Here is a 23797-nt window from a genome sequence, read left to right on the forward strand (position 1 = left end):
TGGCTTTCACTTTCACTTCATATTTAATCTAAATAAGTATCTCTTGCCTGTGTTTATTTGACAGGTGTGCCGTTATAGATGAGATGAGAGAGGGAGAGACCGTCTCTTTTCAGTGCCACAATATGGAGGGCCGCTATGTCAGCATCAGTCTGCCGGGAAGATGGAAATACTTAACCCTGTGTGAAGTAGAGGTCCGGAGCACCAGAGAGTCTTCCCAAATGAAACCACTACAGAACTAAGGAAACACACTCTGATTTTTTTTTTAAAATGCCTTTGATGCCATTTTTGCATTGCCATGTTGTAATGTTTTTAGTGTTGTGCCTAATGTGGCAAAATATGACATAATGAAAATAAATAAAATAAAGGGAGTAAAAATATTGCAAGATGTGATTGTTCTACTTTTTTAAGTAAACCATACACACGCGTGCATACGCGCACGCACGCACGCACGCACGCGCACACACACACACACACACACACACACACACACACACACACACACACACACACACACACACACACACACACACACACACACACACACATTCAAGGTTACTCCTTACCAATAGATGGCAATGCATTCATCAGTGCGACATAAAACACCAGAAGAAATTCTGCTACAGCTCAGCTCACTGTGAAATACATGTTGTAAATGAAATGCCCCTTGCCCTCGCTGGAAATGAAGTTGTAGGAGTCGACGTGTACTTCGAATAACATGTTGAATTTATTTTTCCTCGGTAGAAAGACTCCCATTTGACTTACAACAGAACGAGGTTGGTTTTTGTTACTTGTCCAGTCGCCTCCTGCACCATTTATCTTTAGCCTGTCATAAAGTGTTGATGTCTGATCAGTGTTGACAATAGATGCTAGTTACACAGTTGTATTTACTCTTTTTAAATAGGCCGTTGGGATGCAAAAATATCAGGATCTAATTCTGCAGGTGACCGGAGCGAAGGCTGCGCGCAAAGGTGCCAAAATACAAACTCTTTGGAGTGGATATGGGGAGATAACGAAAATTGACTTGGAAGGCTGTGACCGTCCGTCTGTGGTGGTCAAACACGTGAAATTCCCACAGGAGTCCTCGCACCCGGGTGGATGGAATACCGACATGTCTCACCAGCGCAAGGTGCGCTCGTACCAGGTGGAGACATATTGGTACCAGAACTATGCCACTAACGAACGTTGCCGCATTCCCGTTTGCCTCGCTGCTCGGTCTTTCGGCGATGAGCAGGTGATTGTCCTCGAGGATCTCGACGTGGCTGGATTCGATGAGCGAAGGGATAGTGTCAAGGACGGCGAGATTAGGGCATGCCTCAGCTGGCTAGCCAACTTCCATGCGCTCTTCCTCGGGGTCGAACCAAAGGGGCTATGGCCCATAGGAACATACTGGCACCTGGAGACCAGACCCGATGAATTGGAAGCCATGTCAGACAAGCAGCTGAAGAAATTCGCTGGCGAGATAGACAGGATACTCAACAACTGCCAGTTCAAAACTATTGTACACGGGGATGCCAAATTGGCCAACTTTTGTTTCTCTGGGACGGGAAGTGGAGGGGTGGCAGCCGTAGACTTCCAGTATGTGGGGGGAGGCTGTGGAATGAAGGACGTGATTTATTTTCTGGGTAGTTGTATGAATGAGAAACAATGTGAAAAGAGAGTTCCCGAGCTGTTGGACTACTACTTTTCTGAGCTTAGGGCAGCTGTTGGCCAACAGGCGAATTTCAAGGACCTTGAGGCGGAATGGAGGGACATGTTTGCTTATGCCTGGACGGACTTTCACAGATTCCTGCTTGGATGGATGCCAGGGCACCATAAAGTTAACAAGTACAGTAGGAAGCTTGCCCAAGATGTACTAAGCAAGCTGAAGTGAGTTGAATGCAGTGTCTGTATATCAGTGGGAATAAAAAATATATTTATTAATTTTGGTATCTTTCCTTGCTGACCTTATTCACATACATGATTCCATAAACTGTTGTTTTGCTTATTATATTAGAGTTTGAGAACATAGACAGCAAACATACAGTTCCCTTGTGCTTACAATTATTTATGGTCATGACACCGTATAGTCTGAGAATGATGTTTACCAATCCAAAATTATACTATCCATAAGCTCAGGACAGTTAATGAAACCCTATAGTTTAAAAATTACCAATGTAAAGAATGTTTACCCATTCAAAATCGTGCTTTCCAAATTCTCAGGACAGTTTATTTATTTCCCCTTATATGAGAAGCAATAGGTCTGCATTGTGTTTCTTTTTATTAGATTCAGTTCAGTTTCAGTTTCAGTTTATTTGACAGGCACTTGCCCAAATCAACACAAAACATAGGTTATACACATCATGACAAACCATACAGATTAGACAACACAACACAAAAAGGCACAGAATAAGATGACTACAATCTATACAAACATTGTGTCCAGTGAGCTCTCATCCTGGATGTATACCTTGCACTACTCACAGATGGATTACAAAGTGCCACCATTATACTATTGGTAGAAACATCCAGGCGCTGTGTAAACTTATGCATCAAGTTCCTCAAAAGTGCATGCAGTGTGCTTACTCCTGCGCAGACAAACATCAGGCTAGCACTCCCTCCTCTGGGAACCTTAAGTAAGATTCTCAATGCATCATTGTATGCAACTTGTAGCTTCTGCATGCTGGACTTCTTGTATAAAGACCAGAGGTGTGCAGTGTAAAGAGGTGTGCAATATGCCTTAAACAGGGCCACTTTCACTTGTGTGGAGCAAAATGTAAATTTACGGGCTATAGTGTTTGCCTGCGCATATAGCTTACAACACTGCCTATACATGTCATCATCATCATACATATCCTCTGTAATACAGTGACCAAGATATTTTATCTTTTTGCAGACATCAAGAGGGTTATTTGACAGTCTGAACACAGGAAATTTAAGGCCTTTATCCTGTTTAGTTCTACATATTAAAACAGCACTTTTACTGGAATTATACTTTATGTCAAATTGCACGCCATATTCAGAGCATACATTAAGAAGCTGTTGCAGCCCCGCACTACTTGGACTAAAGGTCACAAGGTCATCTGCATACATAAGATGATTGACTAGAACACCACCAATCATACACCCTGTGTTGCAGCCATTCAATTGTCTAGACAGTTCATCCATATACAAATTAAATAAAACAGGGGACAAAATGCCACCTTGCCTAACTCCATTGGACACACTGAAAGGGTCAGATATACTTCCCCCCCATTTATTAGATTCATAAAACGAAAAACATGCATTATGTGGGTCCGTGCAAAATACCTGTTTAACAACTGCACACACACACGACATGTACAAGCGGATTCCAAAAAAGTTGGGACACTTAGTATTTTGTGAATAAAATCAAAATGCTGGCATTTTCAAAACATTCAATGCATGCATAAGATGCACAATGGCACAAGGTCAACATAGCAACTGTTAAATCGAGGCAAAAATATTGTTTTGAGGGAAATATGTGTTCATTTAAAATTCGACCCACGCAACAAATCTCAAAAAAGTTGGGACAGGGCCAAAACATGTTGTAATAGTTGGATAATTCTACAAAATAACCCAAGGAAGACCATTTTAAAAGGAACTATACTGACTGCCAACATGAATGCACAAATAAAAGACCAGTACACAGAGGCGGTGTCAGTCTAAAGTGAATATGTTGAGGGACTAATTACTGATTTATTACACAAAAAGATTGAATTATCAAAATTGCAGGCTTATAAGTCCTATTTCTGTAATGTTAAGTTCTGTGAAAACATTTTATGAGTTATGAGATCATGAAATACCCATTGAAAATAAGCACACTATGACTCTCCCACAATGACAACTGTTGAAAAATTGACCAAAAACACAACGCTTGATTAATGCACATCATACAGACATTTAACTGTATTGCATGTGGAAAAGATCATTCTAGGTGGACCCAGAAGACATGTGGAACTGTCCTCTGATTACAGAATGGAAACTATTTAATCCTTTTTGAAAATCATGGCGTCATGCACCCCCCAGGTTACACAGAAAAATAATATTTCAGCTTGTTTTAGTGGTCAGTCTAAAAGACAGCATATATGATGGTAAGAGGGTGCAATAGTGCCTTGTTTATGGTCCTCTTACTCATGTGGCACCCTAAAATGAATGCTGAATGATATATACAGATTTTTAATAGCATCCATAGCTACCAAGGCATTATGTTTTGGAGCACAGTCTTTAGATATTGCCACATAATTCTCTACTATGTTCCAACAGTATCGTTCCATCATAAGAGTAAACAGGTGACAAAATTGTTTTTGTGCCGTCAGGGTATGTCACATATTAAGCATAACAAGAGGGTTAACAAGTTGAATATCTATTTTTTAAATAAAATTATGCCAGTAAAGATATTTAACCGTTAAGTCTCCTCCCTTGTGTTGTGTTTAGCATTATCTAACTTTAAATGCATTTCGTTTACCCTGTCCCAACTTTTTTGGGATTTGTTGCAAGGGTGAAATTTTAAATGATCACGCAATAACCTCAAAACAATAATTCTGCTTTACTTCAACAACTTATATATTGTCTGTGCACAATGCTCTAGCTTATTAACATACTGAATGTTTTGGAAATGCAAGTGTCCCAACTTTTTTGGAATCCGCTTTGTATAAAAACATGTTTCCTTTGTTTTCCTACTGGTCACCATGTCCACACACACACACACACACACACACACACACACACACACACACACACACACACACACACACACACACACACACACACACACACACACACACACACACACACACACACACACACACACACACACACACACACACACAGGGCAGGTTCTAAAGCTTGGTGCCTTAGGCGGGCGAGCAACCCCTCTCCTTTCTGTACCTATAGAAATTGGTATCTGTAAACACAAGATCATACATCTGATGGAGCACAGTGGATCTATTATCTATACTGAGTGTCCATGAATGCTTTTGAGTATGTTTTATTTCACTCGACGTTCTAAATCAGGGGCTCTCAACGTTTTTTTGAACAAATCCCCCCTTGGCCTCATTAAAAGCCTCCCAACGCCCCCTTGACCTCATCATACACCTGACAACACCCCCTTTGTATTAAAAAATTATACAGACTAAATAAATAATTTGGTGCCGTACAAGTATTTCTTACATAGGGAGATGTTATGGTGAAAACTCTCAGTACACCTTTTCATCTCCTTTTCATTGTTGTGATGGCAGTGTTTTCCAACAGGTTTGACAGGTACTGCATATCAGCTTCAGCTATAGATGTGAACTTTGGCTTAATGTCTTAGTCTAACAGAGGGAAGAGGAAGTGAAGACTTCATACCTGAATGGATGGATAGATTCGAACATCACTCACGGTGAGGCTTTTATTATGAGCTATTTCATTTTTTAGAGAGCAGTTACTACATGTATTTAGCGTACAGTAACCTCTGACTTAAATGTTGCAGCAGAGTGTAAACTTATCTGTATTATTTATTTTCTTTAACGTATAAGTAGGCTATTACCCATGACATCTACAAATGAACATGTTTCAGTAAATTAGATACTTTAAAATTAAATTGCATCTTAGAACACATTTGAACAGTCTGTACTGGCCTAATCATTGTATAAAGGTCCCATCACTTTTGAGATTTGGCAACACAACCTGAATGTACGTAAGCTAGTGTAACAGAAACATAAAATACTAAACCGAACAACAACAAGAAAATATACTGGAACAAATTTGGTGGACTTATTAAGTCTTCAGTAGGCAATAGGCCTATGTTTTAATAGTTGATATGAAACTGTAGCACTCTTCATTAAAATGACTGACAGGTTTCAAGAAGACCAGAACTTTGAAACATGTTTTTTATTTATTGGTGAATAGGTTTGGTTCATTTTATTTTTGTTTAGCAATTCTAGATGATCAAAGTCAAATTCCCCTCTGTGCACTAATGAAAACGTCTCATGATTGTTATTGTGAGTAAGTTGTGATGGTATTATTCTAATTTTGGCTCCTGACTCAGCCATGACAACTTGTTGAATTTGTGCTTAGCTTTCATCCTTAAATTGCACTCCTTAGGTCAGCTGCTGCTGCACCCTTAAAAACCGATGTATTTCTACAGACAATTGTTTAAGTACGACAGTTAATATTTACGTTTTTCGTACCATGGTAAGAGTGTCAAAACATATTTTAGATGGGGAGGAGAGAGTGTTCCTACAAGAATGCTTAGCAGTTAAGAATCACTGGGGTGACGTGGGTGTTGAGAAGCAACACAAAACAAAACGGGTTAAAGCACATTCTTTGGGTCTCATATACACACTGAGATGTTTCCACAGATTGTTCATAGGTAATGAAAATCAACAGCATATCAGTGAAAAATAAACATTTGTGAATGGGCAGCATGGAAATAAACAACATACTCTGCCTTCTTTAAGTATTACCCATGACATCTACAAATGAACATGTTTAGATACTTTAAAACTAAATTGCGTCTTAGAACACCTTTGAACAATCTGCACTGGCCTAATAATTGTATAAAGGTCCTAACTTTGAGCTTTGGCAACACAACCTGAATGTAAGCTAGAGTCTTATGTCTTTTAGATGGGGGGAGGGGGTAGTGTCCCTGAAGAATGCTTAGCAGTTAGAATCACAGGGACGTGGGTGTTGAGAAACAACACAGAACAAAACGGGTTATAGCACATTCCTTGGGTCTCACACACTGAGATGTTTTCACAGATTGTTCATAGATAATGAAAATCGACACAGTGTGATTCAAATAATTTCAAAAGGTTTAGTGTGTAATTTTAGTCACTAATATTAAGGGGACTGGCCAAAGTACACATAAGACAGATGTCTATCATGACTGGTAACTCAAAATGGTGGACTTGGTGAAGATCCACCTATTTATGTCTGAAAAGTCACAAGAAATTAATGACTAGTAGAGTAGAGTAGAGTAGAGTAACTTTATTAATCCCCAGGGGGAAATTCAGGTATCCAGTAGCTTACATAAATACTGGTGATGGTATATCCATGAAAAATATGATAGGCCTTTGTAAATGGGCAGCATCAATTCTGGTTGTAAACTACAGTACATACTCTGCCTTTGACATAAGCATTTGTTGCTTTAAAAATAATGGTTTAAAATCATCTCAGTGGCAACTTGAAACATTGTGAATGACTTACTAAGCTTTGTTCATGTCAACTTTGTAAGATACTGTATTCTGTGTTGCTCAACTGCACATCTTTGACCCATGCACTATGTTTTCCTTATAATAAAACTTAAACATTCTTGCCAGTAATTGTAATTTATTTTTTCAAAACTTTTCATGTTTCCTTTGTTTTCCTTCTTGTCACCATGTACACACACACACAAACACACACACGCACACACACACACACACACACACACACACACACACACACACACACACACACACACACACACACACACACACACACACACACACACACACACACACACACACACACACACAGGGCAGGTTCTAGTCAGTTTGGTGCTCTAGGCGGGCGAGCACCCCCTCTCCTTTCTTTACCTTTAGAAATCTGTAAACATTAGATCATACATCTGATGGAGCACAGCGGATCTAGTATCTACAGTATACTGAGTGCCCATGAAGGCTTTTATTGTCAAAGTAAAGTTTGACGTTTTATTTCATTGACGTTTTAAATCATTTGGTGCCGTACAAGTGAAGAGCTCTTTTCCAAAATGAGATGTATCCACTTTATAGAATGTTGGGGAATTGACATTTTTGTATTGGGCATTCCATTGAATTGCATTAAAAAATGCATTTTACAGAGGTTTAAAAAGCATGTTCTCAAAACATTTGAAAGGCAAGAATTCACACATAGATGAAAGGACTACTTATCAGTCAATTCCAATATTAAAATGCAAAAAGTCAAAAATGGTGGATATAGCGTTTTGGAAAAGAACTCTTCAAGTATTTCTTACATAGGGAGATGATATGGTTAGGAACTCTCAGTAGGCCTACACCTTTTCATCTCCTTTTCATTATTGTGATGGCAATGTTTTCCAACAGGTTTGACAGGTACTGCTTATCAGCCTCAGCTATAGATGTGAACTTTGGCTTAATGTCTTAGTCGAACAGAGGACAGAGGAAGTGAAGACTTCATACCTGAAAGATGGATGGATTCGAACATCACTCACGGTGAGGCTTTTATTATGAGCTATTTTATTTTTTAGAGAGCAGTTACTACATATATTTAGCGTACAGTAACTTCTGACTTAAATGATGCAGCAAAGAGTCTGTAAACTTATCTGTATTATTTATTTTCTTTAATTTAAAAGTAGGCTATTACCCATGACATCTACAAATGAACATGTTTCAGGAAATTAGATACTAGATTGCGTCTTAGAACACGTTTGAACAGTCTGTACTGGCCTAATCATTGTATAAAGGTCCCATCACTTTTGAGATTTGGCAACACAACCTGAATATACGTAGGCTAGTGTAACAGAAACATAAAATACTAAACAGAACAACAACAAGAAATTATACCACAACAAATTTGGTATAAAATTATTCAGTCTTCAGTCTTCAGTAGGCAATAGCCTATGTTTTAATAGTTGATATGAAATTAAAATGACTGACAGGTTTCAAGAAGGCCATAACTTTGAAACATGTTTTTTTATTGGCCAATAGGTTTGGTTCATTTTATACAGTATTTGCTCAGCAATTCTAGATGATCAAAGTCAAATTCCCCTCTGTGCACTGATGAAAACGTCTCGATGATGTTACTGTGGGTAAGTTGGGACGGTATTATCATAGTTTTGGCTCCTGACTCAACCATGACAACTTGTTAATTTTTTTTGTGCTTAGCTTTCATCCTTAAATTGCACTCCTTAGGTCAGCTGCACCCTTAAAAACCGATGTATTTCTACAGACAATTTTTAAAGTACAATAGTTAATATTTATGTTTTTCATACCATGGTAAGAGGTAAGTGTCGAAACATATTTTAGATGGGGGTGGGGGTGGGGGGGGTTCCTACAAGAATGCTTAGCAGTTAAGAATCACTGGGGTGATGTGGGAAGCGACACAAACAAAACGAGTTATAGCACATTCTTTGGGTCTCATATACATACTGACTGTGTGAGTGTGACTCGAATCAGTTTTTTTAGTGTTATTTTGGTCCTTTAAAAAGTCTACATTTGAAATGAATGGTGGTGGCAAGGACTGATTACGGCACAAGCCTCCCGGGCCCAGGCAAGGAAATAAACAACATACTCTGCCTTCTTTAAGTATTACCCATGACATCCAATTAACATGTTTCAGGAAATGAGATACTTTAAAGGTACACTGTGCAAGATTTTTAGTTGTTTATTTCCAGAATTCATGCTATGTTTTTTTCATGAATACTTACCACCTCCATCAAATTCTAAGTATTCATTATGACTGGAAAAATTGCACTTTTCATACATGAAAAAGGGGATCTTCTCCATGTTCCGCCATTTTGAATTTCCAGAAATAGCCATTTTTAGCTGCAAAAATTACTGTACTTGGGCCATACTAGAATATATTATTTCATTACTTAGTAAACTTTCATGAAAACATCAAATTTGGCAATAGGCAGTTTCTATGAGCAGCATAGTTGCAGTACCTTTTTTGACAATTTCCTGCACAGTGTACCTTTTGAAACTAAACTGCATTTTAGAACACCTTTGAACAGTCTGCACTGGCCTAATCATTGTATAAAGGTCCTGGCAACACAACCTGAATGTAAGCTAGTGTAGCAGAAACATGAAATACCAAACTGAACAACAACAAGAGACCACACCAAACCTGGTGTTCTTCTTCAGTCTTCAGTAGGCAATAGGCTGGCAGGTTTCAAGAAGGACAGAACTTTGAATCATCTTTTCTTTAAAAAAAAAAAAAAAAAGTGTGTGTGTGTGTGTGTGTGTGTGTGTGTGTGTGTGTGTGTGTGTGTGTGTGTGTGTGTGTGTGTGTGTGTGTGTGTGTGTGTGTGTGTGTGTGTGTGTGTGTGTGCACGTGCTATTGTATTGAACATATCTATATCAGTAGGTGTATGTTAGTGTTTGAAAACAGCACATGTGTGAGTGTGTATCTGTCTGTATGTTGTGAATGAATGTGTCAGAGGGAAAAAAAAAGTACATTCAGGTATAAGTAGGTTAGTTGTGTGTGTGTGTGTGTGTGTGTGTGTGTGTGTGTGTGTGTGTGTGTGTGTGTGTGTGTGTGTGTGTGTGTGTGTGTGTGTGTGTGTGTGTGTGTGTGTGTGTGAGTGAGAGATTATTATCAATGTCTCATTTAAATGTTTTAGTTAAACGGCACATTGGAGACTGGTCAAACCCAATTTCAAATAACCCTGTTACATAGATTTTTGACAATAAAGTACACTTGACTTGATTGACATGAAGTGAATAACAGGTTAATGTAATGTTTGTTTAAAAAAGTAAAATTCCCCTGCACTAATGAAAACATCTTGCCGTGTTATTGTAGGCGAGTTGTGATGGTATTGTTCTAATTTAGCCATGAAATTCATTTGCACTCAGCTTTAGCTTATCCTCAGATTGTACTGCTTAGGTCAGCTGCAGGCTTAAAAACTGATTCAACTGATTCAATTCTACAGATAGGCTATTTGTTTGCAGTTAATATTTACATGTATGTTTTTTCCTGCCATTGTAAGTTAGAGTCTTAATGTCATTTAGATGGGGTGGAAGGCGGGTGGTGTTCTAGAAGAATGCTTAGAAGTTAAGAATCACAGGGATGTGGGTGTTGAGAAACAACACAAAACAAAACGGGTTATAGCACATTCCCTGGGTCTCACACACAGAGATGTTTTCACAGATTGTTCATAGATCATGAAAATCGACACGGTATGATTCAAATAAGTTCAAAAGGTTTAGTGTGTTTAGTCACTAATATTAAGGGGACTAGCCAAAGTACACATAAGACAGATGTCTATCATGACTGGTAACTCAAAATGGTGGACTTGGTGAAGATCCACCTATTCATGTCTGAAAAGTCACAAGAAATTAATGGTGGTGGTATATCCATGAAAAATATGATGGGCCTTTGTAAATGGGCAGCATCAATTCTGGTTGTAAACTACAGTACATACTCTGCCTTTGACATAAGCATTTGTTGCTTTAAAAATAATGGTTTAAATCATCTCAGTGGCAACTTGAAACATTGTGAATGACTTACTGCTTTGTTCATGTCAACTTTGTAAGATACTGTATTCTGTGTTGCTCAACTGCACACCTTTGACCCATGCACTATGTTTTCCTTATAATAAAACTTAAACATTCTTGCCAGTAATTGTAATCTGATTTTAAATATGCAATCGGTAGACTGTTAAAGCCAAGGCCTTCTGGTCCGTGTATTTTTTCGTTCATTCATTATTCTATTTTGGAAGTCGCACAAGAAATGAATAAGGCCTCGTTTATGGTGTTTTACGCTTGAATATCACTTATAAAATGGAATCAAGTGCCATGTTTTTATATCTTTTGGGAACTGAAAATGAAACACTGAATCTTAGAAAAAAGAGAAGAACAATAAAGAAAAACATCCTTCTGAATTGCGTCTTTGATTTCTTTAGCACCCAGAATTCGGATGACCTGTAGGCCTAGAGCTGAGTTTATAAGTGGTTTCTTTGGAGGCAAATACCGACTTTGCAAGCATTTGCTACACTATTCCGAAACTTTGCTCACTTCAAACATGTGGTTGATCTGTGAAGAGTGTGCGAAGAATTTTTTTGACGCTGACAACGCTGTGGAGCCTAGAGCTCTCTAGATACCATAGCAAGCAAGCGCAGCACGTGCATGCAAGCGCCACCATCACCTGAGTGGCACGCCCTTTCAAGGGGAGTAGAAGAATGATTTACTATATATCTGTTGACTTAAACGTATCAGTCAATTTAATATTCGCAACAACATTTCAGACTTGATTGTATTTGGTCAAATGATAGCGCCCAAAAGAAGTGTCGAGGGGTTCATGAGCACAATGTTCCGCCTTGTTCAATCAATAGCGCAGATGCCGTTACAGTGGGAGACAACTGTGCGACCACCAGGAAATAACTTTGACGGGAAGGGGAGACCAACTGTCATTGAAAAAGGATATTGACAGCTCTGATTATCAGCATCTTTCATCCGTTTCCCAGCTCATCTCTAGCCTTTACCTGTGTAGTCTACGTGGACACTGGCTTCCCAACGGCACGAAAGTCCAAAATGTATCAAAGTGAAATGTGTATTAGGCCTAAATGTGCGTAAAACAGGGGTGATTTTTAAGCGCGAGGAAGGAGCACACACTTCAGCTCATTAATAAACTTGCCATACACAATCGTTTTCATTATATTATTTTTCTGTTATGGCTCTGGCTCCGGCTAAGTCTGGAGCGTCTCGTATGGCTAGACCTTTTCTGGTGCGACTCGGGCTGTTAACTTTCCTTCCGGGTAAACGGAAATGTCAATCAAATTAATTCCAATAAATGAATAAACAAATAGCACACATTGAAAAACAATCAAAATATTGTCTTTTTTTATAATACTATTATGGTATGAGACAACACATGCAGAAAACCAAATGCAGCCAAGGTCCGTGTATATTTTCGTTCATTCATTATTCTATTTTGAATATCACACGAGAAAGGAATAAGGACTCGTTTATGATTTACGCTTGAATATCACTTATGAAATGGAACCAAGTGCCATGTTTTGATATTTTGTAGGTACTGAAAATGAAACGCTGAATCTTAGAAAAGGGAGAAAAGCAATACAGAAAAACGTCCTTCTGAATTGCGTCTTTTGTTTATTCAGAATTCGGGTGACCTGAGAGTAAATCCTGGTAGGCTGGTTGGTTTCTTTGGAGGTAAACGGACTTTGCAGGCATTGTTGATGCATTATTCAGAACGTTGCTATACTTCAAAGATGTGGTCGATCTGTGATGAGTGTGCGAAGAATTTGTGTAATTTGTGTCGAGATAGCTGCATATCCATATCAAGCTAGCGCCACAAGCATGTGCATACGCGCCACCACCATTGAGTAGGGCGTCCTAGAGGGGGGTAGAAGAATGATTTACGGTCTATTTTTTGGCTGAAACTTACCAACCAATTTAACCACGCAAGGCCATTTCATGTGCTTAAGACTTGATTGTATTTGGCCATATAGGCTATTATAGCGTCCTAATCCAACATTGAGAACATTGACAGTTCTGACGATCAGCATCAGTTTCCCAGTTCATCTCCTGCCTTAGGTGTATCTACCCGGACATATTGCTTTCCAACAATATCACTAATGTCTCAAATACACCAAAGTGAAATGTGTATTCAACGTGCGTAAAACTTGGAATGGAGAGCGCGCGCTTCAGCTCATTACACTTGCCAGAATACGCAACAGTTTGCGCAAGAACACTGCTTTGGACTGTTTGCTCCCTAATGCATATTACTACATGTGAAAGGGTATAATAGGTTATTGATTCCAGAGACTTTAGCCTTTATTTAGGCTATAAAGTTGAGTCCATAACATAAAGGGAATTTTGTCTCTATCTTATAAGGCGGACGCACGCTCCAATACAGGCCTAACCATCACGCGTGCTGCGCATAGGCCTAGCCTGCACATCGCAAAAAATTGTTTTTCATCATTCTATTATTTTTCTGTTGTGTCAGTGGCTCAAGCTTCTGTTCTGTGTGTCGTTTGGTCGCTGGCTAGACCTTTTCTGATGCGACTCAGGCAAACTTTCCTTTCGGGTAAACGGAGGGGGAGGGGTCAGTCAAACGAAATTCAACAAATGAATAGACAAATATCACAAATTGAAAAACGATCAAAAATGTCATTTTTTATAATGCTATTATGGTATGAAGTAACACATGCAGAAAACAAAATACAGCCATTTCTGCTTGTATTGCTTTAATCAAAACAAGAAGTTGCCCCCTTTTTTGAATTTCATATTTCATTCCAAAATAGAATAATGAATGAACGAAAAAGTACACGGACCAGGTCATTTCTGCGTGTATGGTTGCACCCTTTTTTAAAATTTCAACTTTCATTACAAAATAGAAAAATGAATGAACGAAAAAGTATGCGGACCCCTTCTGGTGATCATCTTGGTTTCCTGAGAAAATGAAAGATGAAACAAATACTGATATGAAGAATATTATTGATGCAAATAATCTTAGTCACCTAAAATTTTTGTTTCGTGAAGTTTAAAGGTACAGTGTGTGAGATTTTTAGTTGCTTATTTCCATAATTCATTCTATCCAATTCACTAATGTTACCTTTTTCATGAACACTTACCACCACCATCAAATTCTAAGTATTCATTATGACTGGAAAAATTGCATTTTTATTACATGAAAAGGGGGATCTTCTCCATGGTCCGCCATTTTGAATTCCCACAAATAGCCATTTTTAGCTGCAAAAATGACTGTACTTGGGCCATATTAGAAAATATTAGGTTTTTTTACTTTACGTAAACTTTCATGAAAATATCAAATTTGGCAAAAGGCAACCCAGTTTCAATGAGCAGTATAGTCGCAGTACCTTTTTTGACCATTTCCTGCGCAGTGTACCTTTAAGCACCACTATCATTATGTCCTAAATGTTTCATGCTCTGATGAAGACATATAATACACTCTCAATGGATGAAGACAACACATTTACTGTGTCTTTCATGTCCTTATAGATGAGTGAAACAGTATTCATTTGGACCTATCTCTCAGATGACCGCAAGGATTGACGTCAAAAAGGCAGTTGATTAAAAAAATGAGTCTTTCAGGAGAGGTTGAGGATGACACCTCAGATGGAATGCTTTCAATGAACTATGAGGACACTGCCAGCTCTTCAAAGATTCAGTCAAAGCATAACAATGATGAGGGCGAATCGGATAGTAGCGCATCAGAGATCCATGCTTCAGCAGAGTTTGAGGTTGAATTTGAGGCTGAAAGAAGTACTTCAGAAGGTAGGCTTTTAGGGCAGTATGAGGTAGATGGTAATAATGCAAAGGTCAGACTTTCAAAGGAGTATACTGATGGAAATAACACCTCAAACATGCGCCTTTTGGGCGAATTTGAGGACCACGGCAATACTTCACAAATGTGTATCTCAGCAGAGCTAAGAAGGGGCGATCTAGTTGGCACTTCCAAACTGGTCCTCTCTGGGGAGTGGGAGGGGGGAGCTAGGCTAATGAAAATGAGTGTGTTTGGAAGTTTAAAAGACCAGAGTTCTTGTACCAACATGAAAGTTTACGGTAGGCTCAGAAAACCAGATTCTAGACATGCATGTGAAATTAATAGCACAGATGGAGATGAAAGTAACTCTGAGATAAAGACCTTCAAGAGAGAAAGGTATGCAGGCCCAGATGGCTCTAGGAGGACTGAAAAGGAGAAATATGCTTCTAAAGAGAACCTCAGTGAGGAAAAAGAGGAAGTTTCACCAACTTCTCAAATGAATGCTTTTGAAGACACTCAACTAGCCGTTCCTGGCATAAATGCTTCTCAGGATTCACATTCCAGGTAAGGAGCCCTATTTTACTAAGTCTTGTTTGTAGTTAGATCAACTAATATGCTGGTAGCTGATCAGCTACATATGACTTTAACGTGATAACAAAATGAATCATAATACATTCAAGTTGATGATCGTGACAGAGGTACACGCATAACAGAAGCGTATTGCACAGCTTTCTGAATTCTGCATACTTGCCAAACCCAAGATGTATAATTTATTTTTTGCAATCCAGGCAAGTAGGCAGCACAGTACCTTCTCGTGTTTCCTAGAGCCGTTTAAGTTTTATTTTCCACATGTTGCCTACTATTTTTTGTTATCTCGTGTTATTGTGAATTACGTACACATGTGATTGCCTTTGTATTTTGAATACACCAGAATTACATCACAGAGACCAGATTCTCCAGGTGCCGGTGTGCATAGTGATACTGGCAGTGATGACTCCATGACAGCCCCCGCCAATTTCACTGAGCAGGACAAACTGCCTCATAGGTAAAATTAGGCTATGTGTTTTTTGTTGTTTTTTCTCCTCTAATACTGTATGTATGTGTCCCTGTGCACCACAGAAGATCCCAAAGTAAGCCTCCGGTTTAACAGAATTTAATTTAGGAATTCAATTTTCTACATCACAATTAATCATAGAAATGTCTTATAAGTTGGTTGCACAGTATGATTATGAATTACTTTGCTTTATCAATATTGTAGAATAAGACCACAGAGACCAGATTCCCCAGACCCCAGTTTGGTCAGTGAAAACTCCAAGAAAGACGGCCCAAATTTCAGTGGACCGGATAGACCACCATTCAGGTAAGCTACGTGGTAGAGATAATTTTAAGGGAGAGCCACATCTTGTGTTTTTATAAAGCAGACATATAAAACAAGGGGTGTTTGATGCACCCTAATCTTCAGTGTGAATGACTTTGCTTTATCAATATTCTTGAATAAGACCAAAGAGACCAGACTCTCCAGACCCCAGTTTGGCCAGTGATTGCTCCAAGAAAGACGGCCCAAATTTCAGTCGACCGGAGAGACCACCATTCAGGTAAGCTACGTGTTAGTGATCAGAGGTGGAAATTTAAGGTGGTGCCATACTTTGTATGTTTATTAAGTACATTGATCTAAACAGCCTTAAAACACTAATAACAAAATACACCATAGAAACATTGGTTTATATGCTGTGTTTATAGGCCTTTAGTCTAACATAATTGAAACATATTGTTCACATTCTCCAGTCAACAGTTATTATTATTTTTTATTTTTTTTAGTTTTCTGTAATATTTTGTAATAAGACCTATGAGAAATGACTCCCCAGAGCCCTGTTCCCTCTTTTCTGAGAGAGCCCTGTTCTCTCTTCCTCTCATTTTTTTTTACATACTGTAATACAGTGCCATGAGAAAGTTTGGGCGCCCTTTTGGAAAATCATTACTTTGGGTTATTTCTCATTGAGCTTTTAAAGTAGCAATTTCATGTTAACATATGTTAAACTGTAGGGAAAGAGAAACATAACTGCAGTGGAAGAATTTTCATAGGTGTTACAGAAACAATTGTATGTGGATTTAAACAAAAATATGCGCGTGCATATATATGGGCACCCCAAAGAAGGTATACCATTAATATGAAGTAGAGCTCACCTTTGCAACACTAACTGGTTTTAATGACTTTAGAATCCCTTCAGTCACTAAGGCAGCAGTGGTCATTAAAATGTTATTTATCATACATAATAGCAGACTGGGCTTGTCCTAAATTCTATCTTGGGGAGTGGCAATATAGTGGACTCTGAACAACTCTTTGCAGACTTCAAACAAAGATGATGCATTACTATGAATAATGAGAAAGGTAAACAAAGTAATCTGGAAGTCTTGGACAATGTTTCTCCACACCCAGAAATGGAAATCCATTTGAGTGGAAAGCATGGAAAGCCACAGGAATGGTACTCGTGAAAGGAAAATGCAGTTTGCTGAAAAATAGTTAAAAGGCGTGGGTAGAGGATGGTAAGAATGGTAACAGGCACACTACAGAACACCTCCATAGAACTCCAAGACCATAGCTGCTGATAGTGCAGACTTAGACATGGGTCCTTTCGCATGTACTTTTCACAAGGCAAAATCTCATTGGATGAGTGATGCATAAAAAAGCTTACCTGCGTATCCATCAGAAATAAGTTGCTAAACTTATGCAGAAAGATTATCTGGACAAGCTAAAAGCATTTTGGGAAATCATACTGTAGTCAGATGAGACTGAGCTAGAGTTATTTGACCTTAACAATGAGAGGTAGACATGGCTAAAAATGCACACATAAATTCTATGACATCTGGCCTTAAGTATACCTTGCTATAGGTCTGCATGGCTCGCATACACACTGTAAAACTTATTACAGTTGAGGGCCTCACTAATTCCTTTCAAATAGCAGATTTTTCAAAATAATGTTCAAGTGTCAGTCACAAAATTAAGACAGAGCTGAGTTTAGGCTTTCCAGCAGGACAGTGATTACACTGCACTGATCAAAATTCAACAATGAGTTACAATGGCTTGAAGTGGTCATACCAATCTTGAGGTATCACCATGATTGAAAAAGAATGGATTTATTTGAACCAGGATGTCTGAAGAAGACAGTTGAGTAACCTGATTGAATCAGAGAGGTTCTGGATAGAACAATTGGCCACTATTCAGTAGCACCAGGCAGTTGGAACTTGTCTTCTTGTATAGCAAGTATCCACTGGCCATTATATCAGCAAAGGTGAGCTCTACTTCATATTAATGGTATACCTTCGTTGGTGTGTCCATACTTATGCACACACCTATTTTCGTTTAAATCCATATAAAATTGTTTCTGTAACACCTATGAAAATCCTTCCACTGCTGAAATGTCGCTCTTTCCCTACAGTTTAACATATGTTAAAATGAAGTTGCTACTTTAAAAACTCAACGAGAGATAAACCGATGTAATGATTTTCCAAAAGGACGCCCAAACTTTCTCATGGCACTGTATGTCCCCTTTCAGTATTGTCATGTAAACACCATTCACACACGCATTGCAAAGCACCACCGCCACATTGATGTATTGTATATGCACTGCCGTATGCTGGTGTGGATAAAGGTCTTCAATTTAACATAATTAGGGCCCGAGCACCGGAGGGTGCGAGGCCCTATTGTTCTTGCAATGTTTTTTATTATTTTTTGTCTTCTTACCGCACGTCGGGCCCATTTTGAGGGGGTTGCCATGCGTAACTTTTAACGAAACTCGGCACAGGCATTCGGTATGTGGGCACGAAGGACTCCAAAAATGCCCCGCCCCCAAATCGGCCCAGGGGCTCTGTAGCGCCCCCTTAAGTCATGGGCCTATGGGGAGGGACCGGCAAAAAGTTGAAGCTACGGACTCCAAAATTGTTTTGGTTGTATATCTCACTGAGACAAGCAAAAAAGTCTTTGAGATGCCATGGCCACACCCAACAGGAAGTGAGGTAATTGGACTTAAAGTTGAACTTTTGTCAACTTTTGACATACGACAAAATTGTCATACCATGAACTTTGATGTACTTGTCCTGAACCGTACAACTGTTCGGTTTCGTTTCAATTTGTAAATGATCTTAAGACATCGCAGATGATATATTGCGAAGGAATTTTCAATATATTGTAAGAAAACAAGATGGCGGCTTGCTGAAGTCCGATGACAAAATCGCAGAAAATGTTCTTCTACTGTGACCCTTCTGAGGGGGTTACCATGCATATCTTTCAACATTGCTTCGCACAGGTGTTTGGTAAGGCAGCACGTACCTCTCAAAACAAGCCCCACCCCTAACTCAGCACATGGGCTCTGTAGCGCCCCCCTAAGTCCTGGGCCTATGGGCCTGGACCGGCATAAAGTTGAAGCTACGGACTCCAATTTTTTTTTGGGTGTGTATCTCACTAAGAGAAGCAAAAAAGTCTACAGGAGGCCATGGCCACACCCAACAGGAAGTGAGGAAATTGGACTGTAATTTCAACTTTTGACATACGACAAAATTGTCATATCATGAACTTTGATGTACTTGTCCTGAACCGTACAACTGTTTGGTTTCATTTCAATTTGTAAATGATCTTAAGACATTGCAGATGATTTATTGCGAAGGAATTTTCAATATAATGTAAGAAAACAAGATGGCGGCTTGATGTATTCTGATGGAAAAATGACAGAAAATGTGCCTCCACTGTGCCCTTTCTGAGGGGGTTGCCATGCATATCTTTCAATGTTGCTTTGCACAGGTGTTTGGTAGGCCACAACGTACCTCTCAAAACAAGCCCCACCCCTAACTTAGCACATGGGCTCTGTAGCGCCCCCTAAAGTCATGGGCCTAAGGGGCGGGACCGGCATAAAGTTGAAGCTACAGACTCCACATTTTTTTGTGTGTGTATCTCACTAAGCCAATCAAAAAAGTCTTTAGGATGATATGGCCACACCCAACAGGAAGTGAGGTAATTGGACTTGAAATGCAACTTTTGACATACAACAAAATTGTCATACCATGAACTTTGATGTACTCGTCCTGAACCGTACAACTGTTCAGTTTCGTTTCAATTTGCAAATGATCTTAAGACATTGCAGATGATATATTGCGAAGGAATTTTCAATATGTTGTAAGACAACAAGATGGCGGCTTGATGTATTCTGATGAAAAAATGACAGAAAATGTGCCTCCACTGTGCCCTTTCTGAGGGGGTTGCCATGCATATCTTTCAATGTTGCTTCGCACAGGTGTTTGGTAGGGCAGCACGTACCTCTCCAAACAAGCCCCACCCCTAACTCGGTTCATGGGCTCTGTAGCGCCCCCTTAAGTCATGGGCCTATGGGGCGGGTTCAGCATAAAGTTCAAGCTACGGACTTCAAAATTTTTATGGATGTGTAACTGACTAAAATGAACAAAAAATGTCATGCACTGACATGGCCACGCCCAGCAGGAAGTGAGATAATTGGACCTCTTATTGAAACAGGAAGTTGGCCACCATTTTAGTTTGCAGTGTTTTTAAAACAGTGCAAATGCACGTGTTCATGCATGTAATGAATATAAACCTTTTTCTATATGCCTACTATGGCAACCTGATATAGCGCCACCATGTGGTAGGCAAATTAACTGCATTAAAAGTGGAGTTCTTAAATATCTTTATCTCGTGAACCGAACGTCGTGGAGACTCCATTTTTGTTTTGGGCAGGATGTGATGGGATTTCGGGCGATATGCCTTGAGCCGAGGTGCGAGGGCCCGTCATCGCCGCTCGCGGCTTTAATTAAAACTATAATTATTCATGCACAAATGTCTTACAATTTGGTGCTTGTATGATTTTTTTTCCACTTTTATTATACTGGAATAAGACCACAGCGACCAGACTCTCCAGATCCCAGTTTGGCCAGTGAATGCTCCAAGAAAGACGGCCCAAATTTCAGTGGACCGGATAGACCACCATTCAGGTAAGCTACGTGTTAAAGACTTTTAAAGGTAGAGCCACATTTTGTGTTTTCTTTAAAGCAGACATATTAAACAAGGGGTGTTTGATGCACCTTAATGTTCAGTGTGAATGACTTTGCTTTATCAATATTGTGGAATAAGACCAAAGAGACCAGACTCACCAGACCCCAGTTTGGCCAGTGATTGCTCCAAGAAAGACGGCCCAAATTTCAGTGGACCGAATAGACCACCATTCAGGTAAGCTACGTGTTAGAGATCAAATGTGGAAATGTAATACTTTGTGTGTTTATTAAGTACATTGCTCTAAATAGATTTAAAACACTAATAACAAAATACACCATAGAAACATTGGTTTATATGCTGTGTTTATAGGCCTTTAGTCTAACATAATTGAAACATATTGTTCACATTCTCCAGTCAACAGTTATTTGTGGGTTTTTTGGTTTTAGTTTTCTGTAATATTTTGTAATAAGACCAATGAGAAATGACTCCCCAGAGCCCTGTTCCCTGTTTTCTGAGAGAGCCCTGTTCTCACTTCCTCTCAATTTATTTTAACATAATATGTCCCCTTTCAGTATTGTCATGTAAACACCATTCACACATGCATCGTAAAGCGCCGCCGCCACATTGATATATTGTATATGCACTGCCGTATGCTGGTGTGGATAAATGTCTTCAATTTAACATAATTAAAACTATAATTATTCATGCACATTCATGCAAATTTTTTCCATTTTTATTATGCTGGAATAAGACCACAGAGACCAGATTCCCCAGACCCCAGTTTGGCCAGTGAAAACTCCAAGACAGACGGCCCAAATTTCAGTGGACCGAATAGATCACCATTCAGGTAAGCTACGTGTTAGAGACCATTGTAAGGTAGAGCCACACTTTGTGTTTTTTTAAAGCAGACATATTGAACCAGGGGTGTTTGATGCACCTTAATATTCAGTGTGAATGACTTTGCTTTATCAATATTGTGGAATAAGACCAAAGAGACCAGACTCACCAGACCCCAGTTTGGCCAGTGATTGCTCCAAGAAAGACGGCCCAAATTTCAGTGGACCGAATAGACCACCATTCAGGTAAGCTACGTGTTAGAGACCTTTTTTTAAAGTATTTTTGGGGGCATTTTGGCCATTATTATTATAGGACCGTGTGAGAGTAGACAGGAAATGACTGGGAGAGAGAGATAGGGCAGAGTCGGGAATTGACCCCGGCCAGACTCGAACCGGGGTCCCTGTGGGCAATGTAAAACCAAATGTAGGGGGCTTAGCACGCTGTGCCACAGCAGCCCCCAATAGAGACCATATTAAGGTAGAGACACATTTTCTGTGCATTCATATGTGCATTGCATCGCAAAGCATCCCCAACCACATTGGTAGGCAGTGCACACCAATAATGAGTTTTGAAAAGTGAACAATATCTGAAGCCAACAAATTATTTCCAAAATCTGCGTAGAGTAAGGGTATTTCACACCTGAACCCACTCAGCAATCTCTTCACATATGTGAACACTCCAAAGTGTGAGATTCCTTCTTCCCTCCGGCATGTTTGTGTTGTTATATTCCCACTGGTTGGTGTTCTCACAAGTCTGTAGTATAGTTATTGTTCATCATGTCCTTACTCATTCTCCAACATCTCAGTCACAACACATATCAAATTAAACAGGACTCACCTGATGCCATTTCTGTCGGTATCATGATGTACCTAGTCTTATCTGTCTTTGACACTAGAGCAGTCAACACACCCAACATACCCAGCTAGTCAGATTGTACTGTATGTTTTAAAAAGACACATTTTCAGAAAAAGTAATGGTCTAGTTTAGTTCCAGACAAAATGAAAATACTGTTATGCAGGATCTCCATGCACTGTTCTTGAAACTGAAGCGTGTGCAATTGAACTAGCATCTTCCAGTTTTCTCCGTTACACTTTGGACCTACACAGGAAATTTGCCTGAGTAAAATTTACTCAAATTGAAGAAAATTTTACTCTGCCACAGATAGTATTTGGTCCCTATCTAAAAAGAGTAAAAAATACTCTTTTGAAAGAGTATTTTTTCTAGAGTAAATTCTCCTCCATTTAGAGTAAATATTTTACTCTGCGTGATGCGATTAGACTCAAATTAGAGTGTTTTGAAATTTACTCTTCATACGATATACTCAGTTCAGAGTTAACGTGACTCTATTATGAGTCGTTTTAATTTACTCTGACATTTTATTAACTCTATTGTGAGTTGTTTAATTTAACTCTAACTTTTTTTTTACTCTACATCAAGAGATGTTTATGATCAATTAAAGAGTTAAAAACTAACTCTCTCCAGAGAAACCAATAAAAATAAACAAATTGTACTCCCATGTCTTAGTTTATTTTCAGTTTCACATAATTACAAATTCCAAAAAACTTGTAAAAAATAATAAAATAGTACATTAGTAATATACAATAGTATATTATAAATTAAATACACATTTGTAGTAAAATAGTAGTACAGTAAAATAACAAATGAATAAAATGAAAAAATAAATAAATAAATAAATAAATAAAAAATAAACAGTGCAATTACATAAAATAAAGACAAACATTTGAACGAGAGAGAGAGAGAGAGAGAGAGAGAGAGGTGTGCGTGCGAGAGAGAGAGAGAGAGAGAGAGAGAGAGAGAGAGAGAGAGAGAGAGAGATGAAATCAGGATTACATAAAACAATGAGGTACAATAAACAAATCGTCATCAGTACCATATGATGTCAGTACATCAACATTCCTGTACATTAGAGTCTTAATGTCTAACACAAAAGGGTCTCCAGTGGTATGTGAAACCTTGTATGCATGGGTATGTTCATCTAAACAACGTGTTTTAAGAGCATCT

The 23797-nt window shown here is 38.9% G+C and overlaps 2 protein-coding genes across 2 annotated transcripts; both read left to right on the plus strand.

Moving 5' to 3' along the window:
- The first annotated feature begins 628 nt into the window (after positions 1-628).
- Positions 629-1920, plus strand: LOC134442287 (uncharacterized). The gene is made up of 2 exons (XM_063192523.1): positions 629-773; positions 902-1920. The coding sequence occupies exon 2, from the start codon at positions 911-913 to the stop codon at positions 1868-1870; it is 960 nt and encodes a 319-aa protein (XP_063048593.1). The 5' UTR covers positions 629-773; positions 902-910; the 3' UTR covers positions 1871-1920.
- A 3402-nt stretch (positions 1921-5322) lies between these two features.
- On the plus strand, positions 5323-22313 carry LOC134442286 (uncharacterized). Its single transcript, XM_063192522.1, has 7 exons — positions 5323-5377; positions 8061-8189; positions 14679-15507; positions 15875-15988; positions 16202-16303; positions 16443-16538; positions 21690-22313. The coding sequence occupies exons 3-7, from the start codon at positions 14759-14761 to the stop codon at positions 21787-21789; spliced, it is 1161 nt and encodes a 386-aa protein (XP_063048592.1). The 5' UTR covers positions 5323-5377; positions 8061-8189; positions 14679-14758; the 3' UTR covers positions 21790-22313.
- The last annotated feature ends 1484 nt before the right edge of the window (positions 22314-23797 follow it).

The sequence above is a fragment of the Engraulis encrasicolus genome, unplaced genomic scaffold (genome assembly GCF_034702125.1).
Source record: "Engraulis encrasicolus isolate BLACKSEA-1 unplaced genomic scaffold, IST_EnEncr_1.0 scaffold_140_np1212, whole genome shotgun sequence".
NCBI lineage: Eukaryota > Metazoa > Chordata > Actinopteri > Clupeiformes > Engraulidae > Engraulis > Engraulis encrasicolus.

Bases quoted from the DNA above. Each gene is read 5' to 3' on its own strand.
- LOC134442286 (XM_063192522.1), top strand. From the start codon at position 14,759: ATGAGTCTTTCAGGAGAGGTTGAGGATGACACCTCAGATGGAATGCTT. The intron at 15,989-16,201 runs GTAAAATTAGGC...TCAATATTGTAG, and splicing joins CAGGACAAACTGCCTCATAG to AATAAGACCACAGAGACCAG. The intron at 16,539-21,689 runs GTAAGCTACGTG...TGCTGGAATAAG, and splicing joins CCGGAGAGACCACCATTCAG to ACCACAGAGACCAGATTCCC.
- LOC134442287 (XM_063192523.1), top strand. From the start codon at position 911: ATGCAAAAATATCAGGATCTAATTCTGCAGGTGACCGGAGCGAAGGCT.